Source organism: Camarhynchus parvulus, chromosome Z (genome assembly GCF_901933205.1).
Source record: "Camarhynchus parvulus chromosome Z, STF_HiC, whole genome shotgun sequence".
NCBI lineage: Eukaryota > Metazoa > Chordata > Aves > Passeriformes > Thraupidae > Camarhynchus > Camarhynchus parvulus.
The window spans coordinates 44,702,944-44,720,895 of record NC_044601.1 but is presented as its reverse complement, the minus strand read 5'-3'; the positions used below and the strand labels follow the sequence as shown (position 1 = coordinate 44,720,895).

The 17,952-nt window shown below is 37.5% G+C and overlaps 1 protein-coding gene across 3 annotated transcripts in view; it reads left to right on the top strand.

Moving 5' to 3' along the window:
• The window catches only part of MRPS27 (mitochondrial ribosomal protein S27), a 42,807-nt gene that overhangs the window by 2,625 nt on the left and 22,230 nt on the right, over nucleotides 1–17,952 (top strand). For all 3 annotated transcript variants that reach the window (XM_030968255.1, XM_030968257.1, XM_030968256.1), the window contains exons 3-4: nucleotides 4,940–5,010; nucleotides 6,914–6,972. In XM_030968255.1, the coding sequence (XP_030824115.1) occupies nucleotides 4,940–5,010; nucleotides 6,914–6,972 (130 nt within the window). The remainder of the gene's footprint in view (nucleotides 1–4,939; nucleotides 5,011–6,913; nucleotides 6,973–17,952) is intronic.

Sequence of the window (17,952 nt, the reverse complement as noted above, 5' to 3'; positions counted from 1 at the left end):
TTTTCCATGCTGAAGATGGATTTTTTTTTTAATTTTGTTTTGTACCACAGGTGTTTTGGAGACTCCATAATATATAGTCTGTTTTCATTACTGGGCCCCTGAACTGTGGTTGTTATTTGCAACACAGTTTATGAGGCTGTAAGAAGAATCATCAGCTGAAATTCAGGGGTTTTTGTCAGGCAGGAGGACAGACAAAATAATCAGTCTGGTTTTTATGCACTAGTTTGTTTTCTTTATTTGCCTATGAGCATTTAGGTGGGAATTAGGCTCTACATGGATGAGAAACAGCTAGCGGGTCCTTATGTATGTAGCTTGGATCCTGCAGAGACTGTTAATACCTTGTTACACTTTGCTGTCAATAGGACTGCTCATGCCATGTATTTTGGGCTGGAGCCACAGATTTGTGCCCTGGGATGCATTTGAACTAGTCACACCTCCAGGTGAAAATGAGTTCTTATTTTGGCAAGTGTCATAGCCAATAGAAATCCACTGTAGAAAAAAACCGTTGTGCTGGTGCTGCTACAGTCCATGTTTGGCTTTCTCCAGGCCTGGCAAGACCTTCTGTGTCTGTTTGGCAGGCACAGTTCTTGCTGCTCCTCTGCTGATGGTCTTGAGCCAGAGCAGATGTCTATTCCACGATTTTCAAAGAACTGCTTTGCATTTTCATTTTGTGTTCGCAGGAAAGAGAAAACAAGTTAGCACGGTGTCAGCTGTATTAGCATTTTCAGAGAGGAGACAGCCCTGCAGACGTCTGCTCTGTGGCTGTCAATTGTCTGGTTGCACATACAGCCTTGTCTGTACTAACTGGTGATTATAGCTAGAGTGAGTTCCTTGTGATAAGGAAATGCTCTTTTATTTCTGTGTTTCAAACGTAGTTCTAGAACTGTTGGTACACAAACTATGTTGTGAAGCTACTTTTAAGGGCAAAAGAAATATTTTTTGATTTAAAGTCAGTTCCATTTCTCTGCTGCAGTGATGTGCTATCCCAGACACAGACTCGTTTACTGTGTCCATGTAAGACATGCTTTATTGTCTTCACTGTAACCTCAGTTTAGAATCCAGGTATGAATGAGTTTCGCAAACTTCACTGTTGAAAAATGTATGGGAAAGAGCAAGACTGTATTTTGTGTACCAAAATGCTTTTGTTCAAGAAGATAGGAATTGAAAATATGTTAATTTGGAATTTGAAAATTGCTTGTTGGTAGGAAGATGGCTGCCTAGAAGTAATTTGGATTCCATTTAATAAAAATGAAGTACAAAGGAAACCAGAATCCCAGGGAATGGCAGAATGCAGGTGAGGTGGGAGATTTTGTTTTTTTGTTAGAAAGATTCACAGGACCTAAATTGGCTCATCTGCAACACCAGGTGGCGGTGCTGCCCTTAAAGACATGAATAATTTCCCTTCAAAGCCTTGTTCAGTACAAAGCTGTTGTTCTTTCCAGTTACGTGGAAATAGAGATGGAACAAATAAATTTGTAAGGCAAAATGCTTGCCTTGGCCTTCATATGTTAGTTGAGTCTTTAAAATAAAACAAGGCTTTCTTTATAGCACCAGTCTTAGCCTGTGAATTAAGGTATTAGCTCTGCCTATCACTCCCAGGACAGGTAAACTTTGCATCTCAGTTTTATCATCGTTTCCCACCACTGGATCAGACCTCTGTCTTGAGTGAACCACTTCTGAGAATACCAGGGCATAAGCAGAATAAAAGTGACCTTACATGCTGACCAAATGTTCTCCATATTGATAATGGGCTGCTTGTTGATTTGGCTACATTCTGTGGATAGGTACACACTGTGAATCAAACTGAAACTATGATGATTTCCTAGGCCACCAAACTAGTATTAGAAGTTATAACCACTGACTTGGAATGTGAGGGTCAGTATTTTCTGAGTCATTGTCCTGAACCACCCTGTTGCAGGCAACAAGATGTTAAGTTTCTATGGACAAATGAAAATAAAAGTGAACATGATGTCTCATATACCAGTGTTATAGAGACCTTTGTGAAGTCATGGCCTGAAATTAAATGACCTAATCTTAAATTTATGGTTTGTTTCATTAATTTCATTAATTCTTGATCATGCAGTAATATATTTTTAGAGAAACTAAATTTATGGAATTGTAGAAATTTTTAGGGTGCATATATGAGAGACTGTATAGACTAGTGGTTTTTTTTGATGAGCCAGGCAAAAGCATTTGCAGTATGTATCTGTTAAAATGTGCATAGGATTCTGATTTGGCCATTAAAATATTGGCTTGGTTTATAGACAGTGTAAGCACTCAGGTTTTATTGTCAACAATGCTAGGAGACTTGGGCATTCACATGCTTGCATTCTAGTACTGCTGTCAGGATGCTTTAACTAAGAAGAAACTTCAATCTTGATTATTGAATAGCAGCTTATGGAGCAAACTTGATTTACAAAGGTGGCTGAATTATTTCAAATTATGAATTTGAGAAAAAAAGTCTGGTTTTAGATGTTCCTCAAAGAAAACAAGCTAGGAAATAATTACTCATTGCAATTAATTCCTGTAATAATACTACTGCAGAAACCACAACTTGTCTGAAAACAAAGCTAAATTTTCCATTATCTTCATTTGTCTGCTATTGTTTTAGATTTAATCAGCCCATTTGTTGTGACTCTTACCCTGGAGATGATAGATAAATGTTTAATGTTTATATGGAGTTCATAGGTAAGTGCTTTCCATACTGTAAATCTGATGGAGAGTTTCAGCTTTGTAGGCAGCAATAAAGGTCAGCCCTTAAAATTCTATGTGTGAAATCTTTCAGAGGATGCTGTTATATAATGGCTAACAATGTTGTGATCTTATATTCATGGCGTTGTATTCATTTGGTTTATATTCTACTAAAGTAGTCAGTGTTTTCTAGAGCAGGCTCTTCATCTTCATGAGCACCTAGACAAGAGAAATGCCCAGCTCAGGGCTTGAGTGTGGCCCAGAGTGGTCATAGGGATCACCTTCTAGCTTTGGGAGGGTATGCATAACAAAACCAGTTCTGGGATAGATAAATGAACTCTGAGTCTCAGGTCCACATGGCTGTATCATCAAAGATAACAGATTTTGAAGCAAACATTTTTTTCCAGCTGTCTCAAAATGGAGATAAAGAATGGTGGATGACAGTTGACTTCATTTAGGCAAGGACCTACCTGGTGCTTTGACCTGAATAAGCTGAGATGGTCACAAGCATCCCTTCTCTCTAAATTCTAGCACTACTGGGAATGCTCCCTGTGCCTTTACCCATGTGCTTCATCATGACCTTTGTGACTTCTGGAGAGATGGGTAATACACAGTCAAAGGCACTTATAGACGCTTCTTGTAAGGATATTTCCATATAAATTTCTTTACCATTAAAAAAATTGCATTTTTTTAGTGGATATCTTGTATAGTATGGCCTTGATAGCGCACATCACTTCAGCGTCTTGTGCTGTCTTTTGTAGAAGCTGATCCTGGCCTTACTAACTTTGCTACAAATTTCTCTTTGCTTTCATGGTCATGGTAAGTTTGCCTTTCCTTAGCCAGAAAATAAAGGCTCATTTTGTGTTTTGAAGAACACTTCAGGAGGAAAGCTGTTAAATAAACAAGGAATACTGCTATGTGGCAGACAACAGCGTTGTACAGACTAGGAGTCAACTGTTTTATTCCAAGTCAGGATTCTGTCATTTTACTGAAAACTTCATCCATGTGCTGTAATTTGACAGATTATCTATAATGAATGTTTGTTGTTCTGTTAAAACTGTACCCTCCGGTGTTCACCGTGGTACAGGTGTTTTAAAAGTAATAAATAGGGATATCACTTGTTTTATGGACAGCATCCGTCAGAGACAGAGCATGTTACTGATGCAGTGCTATTTCCTGCCCCTGACAGCTTTGCAAGAGTAGAAGGGTTAGTCTGTTCTGATGTAGTGCTGTAATTTCTGCTTATCTCACGTTTCACTGACAGGCAGGTGGAGGCAGGTTGACCTTTTTGGAAAATTAATTGTAAAATGAACCAACCCATCAGCTGGCCAAGAATGGCCAGTGGGCTTTACTGAGAGGTGTCAAAGGAGTGACTCACTGAGTAACAGTTGCGAAGGAGGAAGCAAGTTCCAAATCTTGCAGAGGGAATGTGTTAGATTTCTGGTCCTCAAGGATGGAAAAGAATAGCAAGAAAGAGTATGGTTGAAGTCTCTAAAGCTTATAGATTTGATACTGTCAGTTCATGATCAAACAGATGACATTAGGTATACATTGAGCTGCTTACTCTTTCTGAATAACCTTTATTTTTCAGGAACAGTACAAAGCTAAAACTCCAAATTAAATTAATTTAGCTTCCAATTAATTCATTAAATGCAATGGCTGGCTGCCTGTTCGACGGTCAGAAGTTTAAGTTCATGCATGGTCAGATGAATATGACTGCTGAAGCAGAATGCTATAAAGCTACTTAGTTACTGGCACAGTGCCCCATTTGATTGACAGGATTTCTTTGGATTGCTGTTTGTGACTGTAAGGTTTATCAGTATGGTACTATATGTTTCTGTGTCTCATTGTTTTACCGTAAAATAAAAATCCATGCCTAAAGTACTGTCCAGCATATGCTAGGCTTGAAAGCAAGTGCAAATTTTAAGGGCACCTGCTAATTTTTTGGTTTAGGTGACTTATATTAGTTATACCAATTTCATCCAGCACTTTATAGAGTGGTTGTTTTACCCTTTTTTTTTCCTAGAAAGTTAGGATCATCATGTTGAGAATTTTCTCATGCGTTATTTTCTGTTAAAGTGTTCAACAATATTTGAAAGTACTATTTCCATACAGTTTTGAAATGGAAATGTTAAGAACCTGGAATTTGATTTCATGGACATAGGTTGTATTCTAGGTTATATGATGGCTCTGCAGATTTTCCTGTTATGCCGGTTGATTAAAGACGTACTTTTTCTGCTTTCTCCAGCTGACTTAGCCCACTTAATGGACAGAACCTATGAAAGAAAACTGCCTGTCAGCTCTTTGACAGTAGCCCGGGTAAGGAAATAAATCCCAATCATAAACTGGTAGAAGTACTGTGGAATGCTTGTGTAGTGAAGTGAGCTGAGAGGTGATAAATGATACCACTTCTGTTGGGAGTTCCAGGATCATAAATGTCTTGTTATACTATTAAATTGCTGTATAAAGCTGTTTTATTGATACTTTGTACTCATTAGTTAGTACCCAGATCATAGGATCTTCAAAACAGATTTTTTTCCTCAGTAAAATTGGGCCTCGCTGTTATTGGGTTGTGTATTTCCCTAATATGTGTTTCCTGCCTACCTATGGTTTCTTTGTGAGAGCTTTAAAACCTCCTCAGGCAGTGCATAAGAGCCCAGGCTGCTAAGGGAATGCATTGAATTAATACACTGCACTGTCTGTCTTCTTCCAGTTCCAGGCTTCTTTCAAGAATGAGGTGAAGGTGGACATATTTTGCCTTTATAGCTTTCTTTCACTGCAGCAGACTGAGGCAGAGCAAATGCTGACATGGGTTAAGCAAAGCCATTATTTTTACTGGGAAGAGTAACCAGTTCCATCCTCTGGATAGGTTAATCTGGAAAAGGGGAGGAAAAGCAGAGATATGTGTTTTTAAATTCCCTGTGTAAATGAGTGTTTGTAATGAAGAAGGAAAATAAAGTTAGTTGTTTAAAAAACAAAACAACAAACTAATTTCAGTTTTCAAAAGTATCCGGGGAAGCTGAGTTATCTCAGTAATACGACTAGGATTATTTGCACCACTAACTGAGGAGTCACAGAACACTTTGTTCAGTTACAAGAGCAAGCATTTACACAGATCAAGCATTCTTGACCATTGCTTCTGAGACAGTGTCCACGAGGGAAATGGGTGTTCCTCTCCTTTTTATGAATCAGATTTAACCCTTTCCTGCTTTGGGCTGACCTCCCTGGAGAAATGGCATTTTCAGATTGTCAAACAGCCCCACTTTCCAATACCGGAAGCTAACATCAGATTCTTATTTTCTGGAATGCAGGTAAAGTACACAAGCATGCTGTTGCCACGCTCAGAAGATGAGATCTCTATGTATACAGCATGCAAAGAGAATGAAGGAATGGGAGACCAAATACCAGTCAGCTCAATTATTTTTAGATTAGGCTTAGGGTAAAGAGAAGTACTGGCCTTGAGAACATGTTTGTTTATTCTGAACTAAAGGTATTACATTATTAAGATGCTGTAGTGTTCCAGCACCTTTATGCTTATGTTAGTAAAATGTACAGGAAAACAGGATTCACTGTTACCATAAGATAAATCTGGTTTTATCTTGAAAACTTGGCTTGTATCTAGGTAATTGATAGCACTGGGAGTTCTGTAAGAAGTGAGGATTGTAAATGAGAGGACGATTGTGCTGTATAGTGTGGCAGGGTGATTTTTTTCCTTACCATTGTTTATAAGTATAGTGAAATATAAAATTTTGCTGTCCCTGTGCTTCACAATATATATTATAATTAGGCACAACAGGCAAACCATAGGTAAAATAATATTTTTTTGGAGAAAGCAATGAGGCATGTCAAAACTCTCTCAAAATTGTGGCAAAAATGTGAGGAACTGAATATATGTTTAAATAAAGGGTATGTTTAAAGAGCAAAGATTTAAAGGAATAGCAGAAATACAGGGTACTGAGCTATAGGTGTTTAATTCTCAGATGGCTTTCAAGATGCATAAAGTTTCTCAGAGTTAAAGAAGGGAGTTCTCAGTTTGAAAAGATTTAAGTTTTAGCAGTCTAGAAGAGACCAGAATTAGGAGCGAGCAGAGATACGAAGAATTCCAGTACTGTCAGATAGCTAAATGTGCCAGACAAGTGTATTTTGTTATTTGTTATTTTCTTCTAATATGCTTCATGTGAGTGCTCCTTTTTTAAGCTTTTATTTCTTATTTTTTAATCAGTTTGTTGACAACATTTCTTCACGAGAAGAAGTGGATCAAGCTGAATACTACCTTTACAAGTAAGCATCATTTCCCCTCAAGTCTTGTCCTTTCCATGAAATCTTGTCCTTTGAAGACTGACCCTTTCCAGCTTCTTGGCTTTTGATTTCTCTCTTGCAAAGTATGTGCATCTACTTGTCTTACAACTCACAGCCAAGGGCTTTCTTGCCAACTTCTCCATGGTTATGGCTGCCCTTCTCTGGACCTCTGGCCTTGTCTCCTGTCAAGCATGTTAATCTGAGATACTGAGCTAGCAGCTAATGCAACCTGCAGCTTTGGTTTATGTTAGAGATGCTGAAAATATAAATAGTCATGTTTGTTCACAGTTTTTCCTTTCAATACTTTTTTTTTTGTTCTCTGAATCATTATTTATCTCAATTGGCTACATGATATTTGGATGTCTAAGTGTAGGACTCAAGGAAGATTGTTTCCTTAGAACACAGAAGAATGAAAATGGGCATACTGTGGAAATGGTCAAGTCAAGGGTGAATGAAATATATTATCCCCTTAGTACTTGTATATTTCGCAGATGAGCTGTGTAGTTCACTCTGTGCATGGGTTGTTACATTTTTTGGGAACTATTTTTGTGTTGATTGAAGTGTACAAATTTTCTGGTAGTGTCAGGTTGAATGCTTGTTTGCTTCAAGTCAATAGCTCTCAATATTGACTTTGAGAGGGTAGCAATTATTGCTGATCACTAGAATAAATTTTAAGACAGTTGCACACACATTTTGAGAACTAAGTTTTTTGGTGGAAAAAGTAGCACATCCTGTCAAGCGCATGAGGGAGTATCCTTACAAATAATGCCAGGTTGTTATTTATAAATAATAATGATTGGGTTTTTTTTAGTTAAGGTGTTTTCTGGATAGCTGGTTTAGGTGTATGCATTGTTTTAAGTATGTGACTGCATTAGACTGATTCTGATACTGGGATGGTATCCGAACCTCAGAACTTCAATATGGAAACAATAGAAATGGGTCACTACTAGCAATATCCTGTAGTTTAAAAATAAAAGTAGGAAGAAGAATCACTCACGGAGGGCAGGTTAGTGGCATTTTCATTCCTTTTGATCAAGATTTCACTGGTCTTATCAGAATCTGTAGACAGAAATCAGTTTTCCATCTTGCAACAGCAGAGGTGAAAACAGAAGAAGGTAAAGCCAGTTTAATGAGAGCCCTCTAGTACCTTTTAGTAACATTCTTGAATGTGTTGTATTATGCCACATGTCCTTACTTTCTCTCTGATGGAGTCAGGCTCTCTAGGGTCAGGGATTTCAAGAGACCTTTGACTTCCCTGACATACAAAGGAAAGTGGGGTAGTTTTAATTGCTAAGTCTCAAAACCGTACAGATAAAATCCAGACAGTAAGGTGTCTGTAATGTATCTTACAGATTCTTCTTGAAAAAAGAAGTTCAGAAAGAGTGACAAAAGCTTAGAAGCATAAAAAATGATCCATAGTAAGAGGGAGAGAATATTATGGAAATCTCTAACAAGTAAATAACCTTCTTAATCTTAATATGTGCTTAGTTAGTACCTCAGGTTATAACTCAGGATTTCTATCCTTAAGAACAACTTCTAGTAGAGAGAGTTACAGTTCAAAAGCAATCATGGTTATTTACAATTTTCCTAAGATAGAATTCCACTATGGCTGGTGAGAGTATAGCTGTGTGGATATCAAATATAATAATTTGCCATTGATACAGATTTTGGTCGTCCATATGGGGAGAATAGAAAAGTATTGATGTGTCACATAGCTTGTCAGACATGCTCTGGGTGAAATTTTTTTTCTTTGTGTCCCTGTGATGGTGCTTTGTTTTGGTGTTGCAAAATGCTGTCTTTTGGTATTAGCATCAATTTTCAAGGAGACTTCATTCCCAACTATTCTCATAATGGATGTGTATTCAGGTAGTGAAACAGCATGTAAAAATCCTCATTATAACAGCATTTTTTCTGTCAAGTGAAAATATGCATTCTAGCTTTTAGGTATAGGAGATACAGGTATTTGCAAGACACTTTAGTTGGTCTTTACAGTTTGCACTAGGCTGGGGGTAAAATGAAAGACATTTTTATAAAGATAGGTCTTGCAGCTGTGAGGATATTTGACACAGAAAAATGTCCCATGTAAATGGCCACACCATGAAACATGAATGAGGGGTATAGAGAAGAAAGTTAAGAAGCAGAGAAGCTTTGACAGGAAATGTCTCTTTTTCTACCTTAATGAGAAAATTCCAAGTACAATTTTTCTTTTATTTAAGTAGAGGAAACTTCTGAACAGGAGAAAAGCAGTATCACAGAAAAACTGGTTTTATGTCTGTTTTTTATGTTGTGTGTCTTCTGAGATATAGAAGTCTATTACAAACAAGTATTGTGTACATGGCCTGTACATGGTAAGTTGACTGTGTGTGCATTTGACTGAACATAATCAGAATGCTCCCAAAGTCCTGTGGTTTTCCTCTTAGCTGCTTGTAGAGTATAAGGAGGGAAATTTGGTACCTCTCCCTAGTGTTTGGAGCCTCTGGGAACCTGAGGGGAAAGATAATCAGTTCCAAGGCCCTGCAATGTTGGAAGATGTTCCTGGTACAAAAGGCAAAGTGCCTGTGGGAAGAATCAGAGGGAAGTAATGGCATTTCCATGCTTGTAGTGTGGGATTTTCCTGGAGCTGCGAGTGACAGATCTTGTAATTGTTAGCTTTGTAGACTGGAGACTTTCTATCTATAATGTGAGGCAGGACATAGTTTCAAAAAGTAGTATTCTGGACCATTACCATAATGCATTTAGGATCCCAAAATAAAATATATGTGTTATATTTAGACCTATTTCAATTTTCTGTCCTTTTAAAGCATAGGATTTCCAGCCATACTGTCTCCACAGAGGATCTTGATCTCAAGAATAGCTGCGTGGAAACTGCTATTGTGGAACATGTCAGTAGGATGGTGAAGGCCAGTTTGAGGCATGATGTCATCTGCTTTCAGTGCTCCTCTTTTTGTTCTCTTCTGAATGCCTCCCCCCTTCTGTTAACTGTCAGACTTTAAAAAAATCCTTTCATCTCCTAGGATCCCAGCAAAAATTCTCATCAGAATGCAGAGCACTTTCAGCCAGATCAAAGATCTGCAGTTCGCTGTACTTTGTCCTTTCTCACTGAGATGTCACTATTTCACACATCAGGGTGTTTTTCTTATGATTGAAACATTAGCATAATGAAGAGAGGTTTTGTGATGAGGTAACTGCTGATTTTGTATGTAGGTTTTATGCCAACAAAGATTTTTCAATGTGTATGAAAAGAATGGGTGAAGTTTTTCTTATGTTGAGACTCCTCAAGAGAATTTTTAATTGCATTAAACCCATGACCCACCATGTAGAAAAAAGTATACACAATGTCTGGAGAATGTTTTTGTATGTGCATGTGCTCTACAAATTCTTGCACAATCTGCATGGATCTTTTTATTATCTTTCTGTTATTGGTAATTTTTTTTGAAAACACAGCTGTTTCTGCAGACTTCAGGATTTATTACTTGGGGTCCATATCTGATTATAATCACAAAATGAGACAATAGCAAATGATTAGAAGTTATTCTCTCACATTCTTAGATGTACTATCTTAAATAGAATAATAGAATTGTTTAGGTTGGATGGTAGTAAGTTACAGTTTTGAGGCCTGATTTCTGCCTTAAAATCATTTTGGGGCTCTGATCTCTGTCCATATGAAATTGTGCTTTTTCCTAATAATACTTGTGTGTCACTGCTCAGGGCAACATTACATGCAAAACAAGTTTCACCTGTGCTATTATTTGCATGTCTGGTCTGTGGGTGCAGGAGTTGCACTTTTACTTTCATACCAGTCAAGCAGCTTAGTGTCTGAAAATGTTATTACTCTAAAGTATTGCTTATAATAAATTTTCGCAGTGTACCAAAAAAAATATATTCCTGAATGATATTTGGGAGGCATTCATTCTTACTAGTATGTATAGAAATCTGCAGTACATAATGAATACCATTACCTGTTCCAGCACAAATAGGAGATGTAAACACAGTCCTGTAACATACTTAATTCTTCCTTTGAGATATTTTCAGTCTCTTAAGGCTGTAGGTGAAATAACTGATCAAACTTGGTTTTCAATGCCTCCAGAAAAGTATATGGGTGTAAAAAAAAAGGTATAAAAATAAATGAGTCAGAAATAGCTGCCTGCTATTCAAGTTATGCAGCAGTTATATTTTTAAATGATATTGAGAAGTGGTGGAAGTATCTGAAGAGAAAAATACAATTTGTTGGCACGTTTCGTTGGCATGGTATGTTTTACCAGTTTGGACACCTGCCTAGGCTGAGTGCTTTAAAATAAGTTAATTTGCAAAAGATTTGGGCAGCTTTTCAGAAGGTAGGGAGGCACAAGGAAGGGAAATACCAGAGAGATGTACCTCATTAGAATATTTAATTCTTTTCATGTGAATGACAGAAATACCAGTGTTTAGTGCTGTTCTGCTATGGTTGCCAGTGTGTGATAATGCTGCTTTATGTGAAGAAATATTGGTCACTGTCCAAGCCAGTGCTGTCAGATGTAGCTGTTCTGGCTGTAGGGACTCCACTGTGCTGAGGCTCCAGCATTCACTCATTTCTGCACAGAGGGGCACACGTTCTTACTCTCCCTCTCATCTTTCAGTTTCTCTGTTGTCTTCATCTGTCCGTGGTTTGTCCCAGTCTGAACTGTTGGAATCTTCAGAAAAAAACATTAGTAACCATGTGTCAGAACCCAGAGCCAAATTGCAGCAAGCCTTATCCTGTAACAACATCAGATTTCAGTGTGCTCAGTGTAACATGCTTTGAAGTACGGGAGAACCATCATTAAAGATAAAACATTGAAGAGCATTCAGAGGGCTCTTTTCCTGTAATACATGCCCTTTCAGTCATCTGCCTTTCATAGTCCATCTGTCCTTTTGTATATATAGTTTTCTTTAAATGTAGCAGAAACTGGTCAAGAATTTTCTAGGCACTGCATATAAAAGCACAATAAGTTGGAAGGCTTTTCATCAGCACTGATTCTTTAGTTGTATGTTGACAGTGCTAGAAGGATAAGTATTTGGATTTTAAAAGCTTTATATTTAAAACAAGAGTAAAAGAAGGATTCTTCTACAAACAGATTGCAGTATCACTATTGGGGGTAATCTCTCCTCCTCCTCATCCACAATATTTCTGGAGTCAATAGACAGATGAAGCCAGTCAGATCCAGAAATTGACAGAAATTACTTGGTCCACACTCCATGTGGATATGTTTTTCATTTAATATTGGAAGACAGGCTTTCATTACAATTCTGGGAGGAAAAGGGTATAGCAGAATTTCCATATCTTTTACCTGACATCTTTCTTGCCAACAGCTCAGAGCTTTTTGTCTAGTAGCTTCAGTGGGAAATAATCTAAAGTACAACGTGACCAGATCTCAACTGTTGCACCCTTACATTGAAGGAAAAAGGGCAATTTTGTCTCAGAGTTTGACCCATGCTCCTCCTTAAAGGTCAGTTTTGCTGTGTCCAGTGGCATTCCAGAAGTTGTTTAGTAAACCCCTGCATCAGCAAAAAGTCTGTCTCGAGGCAGATCTTGTATTATGTTTTAGAAATACTGGAAATCCACACAGAGGTTAAATGCAGCCAGAAATGGAGAGAGTGAGTGATTCAGATGAACACAAATGGCCAGGACAGACTAAAACCTTTTATAAGATTCAGAATTTAAAACAAGTACAAGCAAAGATCTGTTCCTTTGCTAGCTTTAGTTAATGACTAATATGACTAATAATTATAAAGATATGCTAGAGAATTAACTCTATCTGGCTTCCCCTACAAGGAATTCCTGGTTCCATACAGCCCCTGGCCAGCAACAGCAGTCAAAGCCAGTCTCCAACCCCATGTAAACAGAAAAAAATAAAAAAGTTAATGGTTTTACTGAGTTCCTTGTCCTTTAACTTTCCTAAATAGTATTAAACAGTACAGCAATCTTTTCTCTTTCAGTTATGTTGAAAGTGGCAGCTACCAGTATAAACAAATGAATTATTTTTTAGGCTTACAACCATTAGCAGGGTTGTCATGGTCCCTTCCTTAGGAACTGTTAACTTTGTGATTATTCTGTCCATCAACCTAAATCATTCTTCTGTGTGGTGCAAGTATTTCCTTTTTGGATCAAAATAAATATGGTGGAAAAAATAACTATTACCTACTTGTTACTATCAACTTATTATGGAATAATCTTGCCATGTTGTAGACCTGTAGAGCTGTCTTATTGCAGATAGGTTGATTAGAATTAGAATTATTTGGATTGTTGACTTGTTCTTAGTTTAAACCAGCAAGCAAGAAACCTTAATTCAAATAAAATTTTTAATAATGTTACATGTTTATAATTTAGACTACCTTTTAAAGAAAGGCTTATTGCTGTTTTCTGGCAGCAGAAAATTGGTTCTTCAAACCAGTTTAATTTCTTTGGAAGGATAGTACTCAATTTAGAACCATTTTCTTACTGAGTAAAGAGACAGTCTTGTGTAGATACTTCCATGGTTTAGAGGTATTTATTTACAGCTTTGTTTTATATATTTGGTTTTCTTTTTTTAAAGAAGAGGTAAATGTTTACCAGAATGCTGTTTTTCCTGATGTGGGCAGCTGCCTTTGAGAAAGAACCTTAAATGAAAGTATTGCTTTTCTGCAAATATTCACATTTTAATGAGTATGTAAACATTAATTATATTAAATGCAATATGGAAAGCATTTAGAAAATGTTTTCTATTTAAAATGTACTAATTTAGGAAATCTTGTTTTTATTTGGTGAAATAAGATCCTCAGTATGTCAGGATTTTTGTATTTGTAGGTGCTAGTTTTTATTCCGGTTTCAACTTAGATGTGATAAGCGTGCATTCCTGCTATTTTGAGTCACATTAGTAATTTTTGAGCTAAACTAAGCATAACATAGAAGAATGGGGAGTATATTATGTCTGCAGCTGTAGAAGGGGCAATAGTTACTAAAAATTCTGTTTTCAGTTGCTTAACTAGTAACCTTCTCTAGTTTGTGTTATGCTGCTTTTAAAGCTAGCTGTACAATATAGGTTTATTGGGGAAACAAGTACCTTTAATACAGATTTTTATTTTTGGGGCATGCGAACTGGTTTGGTTTTTTTTAAATAGGAATTCTGCTGATTTTTTCATTAGCTTGAATTTACAGAATTGTGGTAGTGAATAGCACTGGCTTGTGGGGTAGCCATTCAAATTAAAATATCAGGCCATTTTATATTCATCTATTCTTACATAGCACATATGAAATAATAAAATAGGCTAAAAGTGGGAGAGTGTTTATCCTATACTTCGGGAAATTCAGGATTATGTGCTACTGCAACCAGCATACTCAAAATGCTGAACAGTTTAAATGTCATAAATAGAGGGCCAAGTACAAAGTCAAAAGGCTTCCAGGCAGAAAAAGTCTTAGAAATGTCAGTGATCAGGATTCTTCTACTGTAATCAGTAGTAAAAGAAAGAATAAAGGTAGTTTTTGAGCTAAGTTGAGATATTATTTTGTTGCCATTAAAGGTGGTTTTCCAAGAGGTGAATCAGGGTATTGCTGGCTTAAATGGACTCTGCAAGCTGCTGTGGATGAGCTTCTGATGAGAAAAATAGTTGTATTGAAAATTGATTTTTAAGAACAGGATGAGTATTTAGAGCCTATATTGTACTAATTTTATTATGGAAAAAAAATAAGTTAGGAGCTGGAGAGTGAAGATATGCAGTAAATAGTGTCGGCTTTCAAATGTCCTCAATCTGGAAAATAGGAGTTGCATAGCTTGTCGCAGCTGTTGGGTTGAAAATATATCTTGGGTTAAACATATATGCTGTAAAGTTTACCCACTCACCAGCGTTTACTTTGTGTTTTTTCTAATGATTGTTTTCTCCGACTTGTAACTAAAGGAAGGCTTACAAGAAAGTGGGACTGGACATCCACTAAGAATGTGAAATGTTTTTAAACACTCCAGGGCATATCACGTGGTAGTTTAACATGGAAAGGGATGTCTGTCTGTCTGACAGTTTTCTATATATTTTTTTCTTTACAATGTTTGAGGAAACATTTTTTCAGGAGACTAATGTGAGTGCTAGTAAGACCTATACAAGTAGTTTCATGACATTTTTGGTTTTCTACCATGGTAGCAGTATATGCTCTTGCCGGTTGCATGGAAGCAGGCCCGGGACCGAAGTATCTCTAACATTCCACTGCCTGAGAATTCCTATTCTGCACCACACTTGTTAAGAAAACTGCCAGTATGTTTGAATGATGGCAAGTCACGTGCTAGTTTATAGGGTAGACTGATGGAGAGAAGGACAAAGGCGTTAAGATATTTTTTTCCTGTCACACCTCAGCCAACATATGAAATACAAGGCTTATGCAGTATTTCAATGAGGACATCCCTTCATTTTACTATATGTAATGAAAAGTCCATATGATCTTAGTTTAAAATCATTGTTTCATAAAATCTTGGTTTATTTCACAGGCTTTAAGATGACTATGATGTGGTCAAGCACATAAAAAAGGAGCTATACCATCTAACTGGACTTGATAGTCAAGAAGACTGTTCTGTGCTTTGCTGGTAACAGTGAAGATATTCAACTTAGTAATATGATACAGTAGAGTGGATCCAGTATAATCTGTTGTGCTCAGACTATCTGTGGTTTTGATGCACATTGCTGCATAGTATATAGTAACAGGTAGCAGGTGTGATACAAGTTCCACAAGGTGAAACCCTTTGGAAATGGAAAGAACATTTAAGATGACCGTGTTAAGAGGTGGAGTAATCACCACAGTTACAGACCTACTTTGTTCTGTTACACTCCATTTTAGACAAAATGGTTTTATAACCAATAATGAAAATTATTATGATGAGAAGGAGGTAGATTTACATTAGATACATTGTAAATGATTTGGCATGTTAATTTTCAAGTAGCTGCCTTTTTATTAAAAAAAATAATGTTTATGCTTTTGTAGGATTGAAAGTGTTATGTCAGCATTTAGTTATCAAGACATGTAGAAAATTATGCAATTATATCCAACAGACTGTAGATTTTTTTTGCCCCAATTAAAAAAATGGAAAAGTCAATTATGTTACTGTATTCCAGTGGCTCAATTTTTTCTAAATAATTCCATCTTCAGAAAAGTTCAGAAAGATTAGAGTGCAGAACAAAAATGAAAATAAGAGGGTACATTTATTCAGCTTGTATATCTGCTTATTTCTGCATATACATTTGTGCCTGTGAAAAAGTGTTCTCCCTAAGGGCAGAAGCTTGATTGCAGACAGATCCACAAAACAGTGCTTTTCTGTAATTGAATAGAGGAGTATTGAATCAGTAGATAAGCAAAGGTCATGGTTATTACTCTTATTGTTTACAGAAAAGTTAAGTTTAGGTGCAAATTTCTGACTATAAGATGCTCAGTAGCAAAATGAAAAAAAAATGACTCAGTCATTCAGGATACTTACTTTTTGTTGGTTGGTTGCTGTGTTGGTTGCTTGGTCGGCTGTTTGCTTGGTTGGTTGGCTTTTTTTTTTTTTTTTTGTTTCAGTGCTGCTTTAATAATGAGCATTTTGGAGCTGCATGCTCCAAATAACGTATCTGTGCTGTCTGCTGGAATGAGTCCAATTGCATTTTCTGTGCTTCTCTGTAGCAAGCACTCTGCTGAGCTACCTGCAGCTGTTCCTTCTGCCATAGTTCCTTTTACCTCTTTCTGAGATTTACTTGATATAAATCCTTGGTTCCTAACTAGGTTTGCTAATCCCTGAGTAGTCCCTTCCTTACCTTTCTTTGGGTTTTCTTTGTGGAGGGCATTGTGGGGTGGAAGAACAGTATGGGTTTGGAAAAAGCTTAGGTAGAAGTCCGAACCTTTCTTGTCAGCTGATTTTATCCCCTTACCTGTTTCCTTAAATCCTTATGCGTCCCTGTCCCTGAAGGAGGATGTCCCCAGGCTTTTCAGCTGCCTCTCTGTCTCCCCTTTGCTACATCAGTTTGAAAGCCTGAGGGACTCAATTAAATGTGGAGTTGGTTGTTTCAGAAATAGCACTGTGGCTGCTTTCATCATTTGGTTTCTGTCTTCACCACTGATGCATCTCTATGAGATGCTGGACTGCACATCTTTTAAAGGTGCTGGGGTTGTCCATGTCTCCCAGCTTTCATGTAATTAATGATTGTATGCATGTGTGGTGTGTCAGGTCCTCAGCTGATTGGGGCAGGTCCCTGGTAGCTTGGATGAACTGTGTGTTTTCTCTTTGGACCAAGTGAGGATTAGACCCAGGATCTAGTTTAGCGAGCATTTAAGCAGCAACGAAGAATGCTTTCTGGGATTTATTGTTAAAATTTGTAAGGGATATACAAGGCAGCAGCTGATAGAAATGCGTGTTTGCTCAGCTGTGAATGTAGACCCAATAATAATTCCTTTCTCATGCTGAAAAAGGAAGGGAGCAGGGATTTTGGCTATTTCCCCCCACCTCCCCCACCCCACTCTTTCAGTCTAGAACTTGTCAGGCTGAAAGCACACAAATTTTGGCATCTGGATTTGCAAACCGATTTTCACCCTTATGAGTAATATCTGTTGTTTAAGAATTGGTGTGGATATAAAGCTGCCTTTAATCTCCAGAGTCAACTTTATGATGATCCTCTTTACATTGACATTTATTCTGCTCTCTCCCCTATAGCTACTGCTTTCATTTAAAAAAGGGGGAAAATACTCCTTTCTTCAAAGTTCCACTAGCGAGTGAGCAGAGCTGGACTAAATCAAGCTACAAGCTAAGTAGACGGACTCTGGCAGCAGACAATTGGGTGTAAAATGGACACCATCTCCCTCCCCCTTGTCTGCACAGTCTGTGCCAAAGTCCACAAACGAGACTGGCTACTAGTGTGTCTGATTGGCGGTGAACAAGGTGAAGCAGCTACTGTGAGAGCATGACAGCAGAACATGTGCAGCAGGAGTGTTACAGTCCACTTCACCAGCAAAAAGAA